The sequence below is a fragment of the Sceloporus undulatus genome, chromosome 3 (assembly GCF_019175285.1).
Source record: "Sceloporus undulatus isolate JIND9_A2432 ecotype Alabama chromosome 3, SceUnd_v1.1, whole genome shotgun sequence".
In the NCBI taxonomy this organism is placed as follows: domain Eukaryota; kingdom Metazoa; phylum Chordata; class Lepidosauria; order Squamata; family Phrynosomatidae; genus Sceloporus; species Sceloporus undulatus.
Window position 1 is genome coordinate 112841641 of NC_056524.1, and position 9192 is coordinate 112850832.

Below are 9192 nucleotides of genomic sequence, written 5' to 3' on the forward strand. Positions count from 1 at the left end.
TTAAGAATTAATAATGAAATTTGGTCACTATCACACTGAACCCACTAATCAACATAGCCATTTGCTTCAAGGTGCCTCCTGTTCTAGGCATGTGGCCTTGCTGATCAGTGGGTTCAGTTCAATAATTCAAATTCAATAAATAAATAACAATTTAAAAATTAAATGAAACAGACACAATGGTAATAAAAAACAAGTAAATTTTTAATATACAACAGTTAGCTTAAACATGAACTTAGAGGAACTCCATGATGTGATGGAACAAGAATCCTAGAAACTTAGGATGAGCCATTATCCATATTCTTTCCTTGTAATCTTTCCTCACACCACTTTTACAACTTGATGAACTTAGAAAATCATGGGAAAGCAGAAGAATGAAGAAAACAGACAAGCACTATAGAGATGATTATGGCAGACTATGCTTAGATTTCTCTGAGCTTAGTGAAATGCTCACAAAATTCCCAAGAAAGCTTAGAATGGCTTCAGCTGGTTAAAAATTCCTATGAAGAATGTTCACCTGTTACTAAAAATAACTAAAATCTCAAAACATATACTCTGTCTTCATTTGTATTTTTTTTGGGGGGGGGGGGGGGGGAGTGGCTGAAATGTATGTGAAAATCTTCATGGAAAAAGTGGGTTCTAGTTAGAGATTTGAAGGAAGATAATAAATGGCAGCATCTTTAAGGTATTTGCATGTTTCATTTTCAGATGTAGATGTGGTGAATAATTTCAAAAAGCTTTCTCCTGCACTGTGAAGATTACAAGATGCATTTGTACATTATAAGATGCACATTTTTATGAGTTTTCACATTTCAGCAGTTTTTGCAAAAAAAATGCTTATACAAAAACATTGTGCAGAAGACAGTAGCTGGAATCCTGTTAGGGACTTACATCTTTGCAAGTGGATTTACATCTGTGGCAATTCAATTCATGTTCAATAGCAGGTTGTTGTTACATGGCTACGTAGCAGAGCCAGCAAAGTGTTAGATGCATAATGGGATCAATGCACAACAGAGCCAATGTGCATCACATCGGTTCTACTGTACAGTGGGCACCAATGCACATCAGGCACTCTTGCTGGCATCCTGTTACATATCTGTGTAGTTCAGTAAAGTGGTTTCTTAGCACCAGTGCATAATTTTATATACCTATGAACAGACTACCCAGTTATGAGTGGAATAGAGTGTTGTTCTACATTTGGATTCACGGAAGCTGGAAATGAGGGCAGTGGTTAGAACTAGGGCGACATAGGTTCAAACCTCCATTCAACCATATAATTCATTGGGGGAGGAGAAGCAAAAAATAAATGTAATGAACAAATAAATAGATTTACCTTCCTCAAAAATTATCTTGATTTGGGTTGTATAGTAATACTATATGGCACATAGCTGCAGCAAACTTAATATTTCTAGCTAAAATAGAAGATGTTTATGATTCTGGTATGTCATTTTTGCATCCTTTTTGGCAACAATGTCATTGAAACATAAAAGCAGCATGATATGAAAGTCACAGTTGATAGTTTTCTAAGGAAGTCTTCATTATCATTTTGTTAATCTTATCTAGTGTCTAATTTAAAAATAAGTGAAACCAATTTAATTCAGTAGCCTCTGGGTGAGCTTTATAAAAGCTATTTCCTACTAACTGACCATTTTCATTTAAATGTGTATTTGAATATTTTCAGAAGGCAGATTGAAATAAAATGAAATGTTATATGACTGAGCAGGAAAACATCAACCGTTGCAGACTAAAGGGGGAATGAAGAACAAAGCAAACAGGAGCACATCTCCAGTTTAGAACAGTACTTTTAAGTTAAAAAAAAGAGAGAGAGAGAAAGAGAGAGCAGAGTGCTATTAAATAAAAATATAAATTACTATATTGTGTATACATTGCATGTTCTATTGTATTTTTATAGAAACAACAACAATCATGCAGCATTATCCACAGTCTCAGAGAGAGTCAACAACAAGAGCTTAGTCGTTTCCTAAATCCACCAAGCATCGAAACAACGCAACCAAGTGATGAAATGAATGCTAACAACCAGGATAATGCACAACCTGAGGTATAGTTTTGTTCAAGATTGTATTCTTAAAATGTGGGCCTAAGCCTGTCATTTGGAAAGGTTAAGATAAATCACTATCCATAATTTGTGTGGAGGCATACAGTGTGGGAAAACATGTGGCTTTGTGTAGAATCTTCAGAACATTCTAGAACTTGACCTAGACATTTTTGGCAGTGAAGTCCACCCACCCACCCACCCCCACATACAATCCAAAGTACAGTATATGCCAAAAGGGGAAGATGCCTTATCTTTTCTTCAAGTGCTATAGTGTGAAATATGTTGTCCTGGTGACCTTAGCCAAGTGGACTGGAAGCGTAGAGTTATCTTGCCTTATTTTCTTTCCTGAATTTTGATTCACTTTTTTGGTTTACTTTCTTATACTTCCAGTGATCTAGAAAATAAAACAATTCAGCAGCCCATATTATGCTATACTCTGTTATAAAGACAGTCCTCTGGTTTCAAGGGGGTCTTTTGTGCTCTGCAAAGGAGAACTACATTTTCCTGCTTTTTTAAAATTGTTTTTCTTGTACCTGGAAGGTCTGGGGCCAATGGAGGTGATTCATGCCAGGGCTAATCTATTCTTCCTTATCTTGCCTGAAGACAAGTTGGCTACTGATTCTAATATCACTCACCACGTTTCACTCCAACCCTGCATGTTTTTTTAAGTGAATAAAGTTTACTTTCAGAAGTTAGCACTGAGATATTTATGCCTTTTTTGCTGTCCTAAATAAAGGTAGAGACATATTTCATTTAACAAAGGAAGTGTTCCTAGGCACTACTTTTTTGACAAAAAAATGTCAATCAGAGGGAAGCAGAAGTAGCATGGAAAGAATAGGAATATGTTCCTACACCACAAAAAAAAAAGCAGTGCAACTGTTAATTCAAAATAAATAATATGTGCATGTGGAATGAAACAGTCAACTCAAGTAAACTTTACATAAGCAATCAAAACATTTTATACAGCCCACTTAAAGGCTTTTTCCACATGGCATCCAAGGATGACACTTTTCTTTCACCAGCTCCCACTTTTCCTATGATTTCCATTATTGTGGCCAGATTTATAGATCTGTTCTTCTTTAACATGTTGCAGGGTTAGCTTGTGAGGCAGGCTTATCAGATTTCCCCCTTTCTCCCTGTTTTGCTGCTCACACCTGCACAGTAAAGAATTCTGAAGGCAGCTGCTGTTTATCTTGCCTGCCACATGCAAGCACACATGACTACAGTAGGATTGGCTGGAGCACAATCTTGTTGTTTCCCAGCTCAAGCTTTATAGCATAGTCTACTGTAGATATATTGTTGTAACCAGCTACCAAAGTCTGTGTTTCTTCATATATCTTTCACCATCCTTCCAATAGATAGGGGGTGGGGAGGAAAGGGGGACTGAGTGGGCAGAGAAGAACTTTGTAAAAAGGAGCATCTTTGTCAGAAGTTTTGAGGCATACTTGTATTACTATAATAAGGACATTTGGATTTATAGTGTTTGTGGTACTGCTATGACTGCCTTCAGATTTAATCAACCTTTATTTCATCATCCTGATATGATGAGTATGTGAATGACTGAAATTCAGATCTTTTGTGTGTTGAGATTAATTATCCCAAATTTTTCTAGATTTAATTAACATAATAGTTACACAGTCGTCCCTCTCCGTTCGTGGGGGATCCATTCCAGACACACACACCCCTGTGAAATAAAAAAAAAATGTGGATATTCAAGCCCCATTGACTATAATGGCGGTGTGCTCCCGCACACGGCCCTGCGTGCACACCATGCCATTTTGTCCCTCCTGGCTTGCAGTCCGCAGAAGCTTAAAATCCCAAACGGGAAGCCCGCAAACAGGGAGGGATGATTGTAGTGAATCACAATCAACACCAAGAATAAAAACACATGCTTGTTTTTCTAGTACTGAATATTATGGTCTTAAAAGTATGTCAATATATTGTATGCTCAATCTCTCTCTCTCTCTCTCTCTTGCTGTCTTCAGACAAGTAGTCAACAGCAACTTCTTAGTCCAACACTTTCTGACAGAGGTGGATATAGGCAAGACTCTACTGAAGCTGGTAAACCTCAACGAAAGTTTGGACAATGGCGTTTGCCATCAGGTAGGTGAAAACTGTGATCAGATCTACAAAATGAGTGCCAGTGGACTTGGGAAATTAAACCCAGAAATCTTATCTAATGATATAATTCTGAAATTCATCAAAAGGATGTGAGATCATTCATCCCAAAGAAACTGGAGATAAACACATACTCCTCTCCTGTTCTGCTCCATCCTGCCAGCATAAGTACCTTCTTCAGAGTTGTGCAAGAACACTTTAAGCAGCTTTACAATAGCAGCCAGACAACTCCAACCTGCAACTCTGCCCCTCCTGGCCCTGACTGACTGTGAAGGTGTGCCTTGGATAAGGGCAAAAGTGGCTCCTTCTTTCCTGCCTATCCAAAAGTTACCACGCATACTCCCACAGGCAATCAGTGGCTGAGAGTGGAGTTGCACAAATTGCCAAGGAAAGAGGAGGAACTATCACTTCTCTGGACCATCAGTGTAAGTACTCTGGCCAACAGGCGAAGATTGATTTGGACTCCACAAGCAGTCAAATAGAATCTTGGTCGTGGTTTTAAGGGTGCCAATAAAACCCAGATAGCATTTTTGAGATGTTTAAATAGACAAAGGCCGGGTCCACACAGGCTAGAATACTCCAGGAGCAACCCTGAAGCGGCCCTTATGTCCCCCCCCCATTATCTTGGGCCCTCCATTTCTATACCAGGCAGCTTTGTACCTGTGTTGGTGACCCGGTTCACTCACTCTGAGGTCAGAACAAGGCACCCAGCATTGATTGCATGGCTGAGAGCCTTATTCTGGCCTCAGAGTAAGCAACACACCAGTGGTGGCAACACATTGAAAACAACCACCCAGCACTGCAATGGAGGTCTCCAGATCTTTGGAGAAGATCCAGAGCAAAAGGTGATTTATTTTAAACTGTTATAGTGGGAGGTATACCTCAGGTTCAGTGCTGAAGTGGCTGTACATCCAAACCATTTGTACCAGAACCAGGGATTGAGCCCTGTATCATCCAGACTGCTCTAGATGACAAGGAGAGGTTGTTTTATTTGGCCCATATGGACAATTCCTAAGTTAGTCTTAAAACATTTTTCACAGATGTGAAAGTGTAGTGGATGCTTTTAACTTTTTCTGTTTGTTAAGTGTAAAACATATGCAGCACACACACAAATACATATATCCATACGCTTAACTGCAAACATAAGCATATAATTAATGTACATGTATATGCATACTATTATATAGGCATAATATCCATTATATTTTTAGAAAATGTTCTCTTTTTATATTGTATGTTAACTGTGTTAAAGCATTTAAAGCACAATGCATTTGAGAGTCTTACAGGCCTTGGAGTTCATGTGAAATCACCCTCACTAAATAGGATTGACTTAAGTTGGAAGTGACTTGAATGCACAACAACAACAATTATAGAGTGAGAGAGATGAGATCATGAGAGCAGCATTCCTATATCCCTTGAGTAGTTCTGTAGGTCTCCATAGGCATACATTTACTGCATATGAAATCTCCATAGGCATAAAGTTATTGCCAGCTGCAATAGGGAAAGGATCTTCCCATTCATGTTGTGAGAAGTGGAAAACAAAAATACAAAACAGAACAACTGGGAAGGAAAACTGCATCTCCCCCACCCAGCCAGCCTTAAACTATCCATCATAGCTAGTGAGAATTGGCAGGACTTAGAAAGCAACAGTTCCTCTGCCATGCATTCCCTCCACCACTGGCCCCACAAGATTGCTGAGCCTGAATGGAACATGTTTGCAGTATTAAAATGTTTTCTATTTAATATCTTAGCCCCAAAGCCAATAAGCCACTCGGTGTCTTCAGTCAATTTACGGTTTGGCAGCCGAACAACTATGAAGTCTGTTGTGTGCAAGATGAATCCCATGTCAGATACGGCTTCTTGTGGATCAGAAGTCAAGAAATGGTGGACAAGGCAACTCACTGTCGAGAGTGATGAGAGTGGAGAAGACTTGCTTGAGATCTGATGGTTGAGAAAGATGCCGTTTAATGCAACACAACTTGAGAATGAAATCTATTTATCTTGGTTTTTAAAGTGAGGTAGTAACTGGCAGACCATTTATAATAAGAATAAGCCTTTGAACTGATGAGTGTGCTTCAACTTGACAGGAAAAAGCAGCTACTAATTATTACTGAACCTGATTTGTACGACAATGCTGGTTAATGTACTGGAAAACAGCAAATGATTACAAAGTTCATGAAAAGAAGAGAGCTTGCTGCCTCTGTCTCAAGAATCATGAGACCAACCTCTATCTTTCTGCAGCCTCTCTGTGTCATATTCTCAAGCTACTGTTTTAAATTTCAGGGACCTTGGAAAGCAGTCTGATGTTTATTGATAAAAACTGGTAAACTCCAAAGCTGCCAATCGACCGATGTTGAAAAACCTGGCATGTGATGGTTAAGTCACACTTGTCAACACTTCTAAAAACATGGACAAGTCAGGAGAAATTTATTTATAGTGCTTTAGAGAAATGTTTCCGTGGAAAGGAAACTAACCCAAATAAAATATTTATATGGAAATGTTGCCAAGGTAAGGGTTTCAGTAGCTTGAAGATTTCAGTTTAGATAAAATCAGAGTTGTGCAGCCTGCCAGATGTTGTTTGAGTTCAACTTCCAAAAGTCCCAGGCAGACTAGCTAATGGTTAAAAGTACTAGAAGTGGCACTTCAGTAACATCTGGAAGGCTATATGATTCTCACTCCAGTTTAGACAGACAAGATTTGCACATGGTTTATGTCACATGGGATTTATATATGTTCTTGTTTATAAATGTCAGTTTGTTGTTTTAATTTTTTATGTTAATTCCACCATGCCACATTATTTTTTTAAAGTTGTTTGCAATCCACTGACAAAGCTGGAAGAATGATCTTATTGGGCAAATAGAGCCAGCATGTCATTGGTCTATGACGCTGAAGACTAGAGTTAAAATCCCCACTTAGCCATGGAAACCCATTGGGTGATCATGGGCAAGTAACACTCTCTCAGCCTTAGAGGAAAGGCAAACCCCCTCTGAATAAATCTTGCCAAGAAAACACCATGATAGGTTCACCTTAGAGTTACCATAAGTCAGAAATGACTTGAAGGCACACAACAATAACAAGTGGACAAAAACAAGCCAACATATGTGTTCTTAAGAAATATATTTAAGAGGTTTAATAGAATTGATTTGTACACATTCACAGGCACTATGATATCTTCTGTCCCAGTCATCACATTATTTGCCTAAAAATAACTGTTGCACAAAGTACCAAAACAGTACAATTGCTTATCTCCCCTTTTCCTTCTTCTGCCTCATCAATGGTTACTACTTATGAATTACTGTACCTGTTGGTCAGCAAGCAATTCATTCTAACTGAAAGTCCTTTTTTAATATACAGATTATGGACTTGCAAATATTTGCCTTCCTTTTTTTATAGCCAATGTTAGGTATCTTGTTTTAAAATAAAATCAGAAAAAGATTTAATTTGGATTTAAAATTCATATTTAATTATTAATGTAAAGCATTTAACCATTGCTCATCTACTTGCTGAATGGACTTTACAGTCTCATCTCTGCTCATAGCAATCACATTATTGTTGGGACAAGAGGACTCAAAACCCAGAATTTATTTCCTTCACCCTTCCGTATAGCTCCTTCTAAACATGTTTTTGCTGAGCATAATGGCTGTTTTAAAGGATATGTGTGATATAGAAATGGCCATCATGGATGCAGTCCTTGGATGTTTTATGTGAAGTCCAATATCCTTTCTGCAACTGGAGCAGTTCTAGAAAGGGAATCTATGTACAGATACCTGATTTTGTGCCTGATCTCCCTTTCTGAAAATGGGCAACTATTACTAAAGTGATTAGACATCTTCATCGTTAAGGTAATTCACTGTGTAAAAGGTTATCACTGTGTTATATTTTTGTAGTGTATTAATCACATAATGCTAACATTTCATTTTATTTTTTATAAATGTGTGATACAAACTGTTGTTCAGGATGGCAGGGAGTACAATGTATTAGAGAAACAATAAACAGTTTTAACATTCATTTCCCCCTGATAAATATAAAGTCTATGTAGGGAGTGACAGCAAAGAAACATCTAGGATCTCACAGGCATCAAACAAACTTCAAAATGCATCAGAGTACTACAGAGAAATGCACTTGAAAGATTTGCTGGAGGGCAGAGTTAAAGATATCAAGAGCCTTAAAGGAAAGCCAGAGGGAAACTTGTTCCCAAGTACTGGCTTACTACAACAGCTAAGCTGGAATTGAGCAATCTCAAATGTACCTACCAAAAGGTATTTTGTTTGACCTGTCCTCCCAAAAGTCAAAGCAGCTATTGTCCTGTCAATAGTTTTATACAGTATTTGCCAAATTAACTTACAAAAAGGTTATTAAAAGCCTCTGTTTACTACCTCTGTTTACTGTCACATACACAATGCACACTCATGAAATCCTTACCAAATGGGCGAGTAAAGGCACCAGCAGCTTGTGGTCCATTTAGGGATGACCTCCATTCTGCCTCAGACCAGGGCCCAAACCTGTGTAAATGTTCTCTTGAGTTTGCACTGAGTTTAATACAATTTCTTACTCTTAAGATTAAAATTCCCAGAAGGATGTAAGAGGATAGTACTAATAATAATAATAATAATAATAATAATAATAATGTTTATTTATATACCGCTTTTCCAAATTAGATCAAAGCGGTGTACAATAGGAAGTACAATACAATATCCAAAGTCAAAATAAAACATAACAGGCCGCTCTCCCCCTCAAGATGGTGGTCAGAAGGAGGGCTCTGTTTATTGACCACACCAAGAAATGAACCATGTATTTTGCATGTCTTTGTGTGCTTTCACATTAGACAATTAAAGCGCTATAAATCCATTTTAACTGCTATGACTGCATCCTATGGAATCCTGACATTTGCAGTTTACAGAAGGGCATTTTGAATTCTTTGCCAAAGAATTTGGGTGCCTCCCAAAACTACAAGCCCCAGGATTTAGCCAGAGCAGTTCAAGTGGAATATAATTCCACTTGATAACATTCTGTAGCATCTA

The 9192-nt window shown here is 38.1% G+C and overlaps 1 protein-coding gene across 6 annotated transcripts in view; it reads left to right on the forward strand.

Moving 5' to 3' along the window:
- Positions 1–8822, forward strand: part of NALCN (sodium leak channel, non-selective) — a 280042-nt gene extending 271220 nt beyond the window's left edge. For all 6 annotated transcript variants that reach the window (XM_042460454.1, XM_042460452.1, XM_042460455.1 and 3 more), the window contains 3 exons: positions 1910–2056; positions 4039–4156; positions 5923–8822. In XM_042460454.1, coding sequence (XP_042316388.1) covers positions 1910–2056; positions 4039–4156; positions 5923–6116 — 459 coding nt within the window. In that variant the 3' untranslated portion in view covers positions 6117–8822. The remainder of the gene's footprint in view (positions 1–1909; positions 2057–4038; positions 4157–5922) is intronic.
- Positions 8823–9192: the final 370 nt, after the last annotated feature.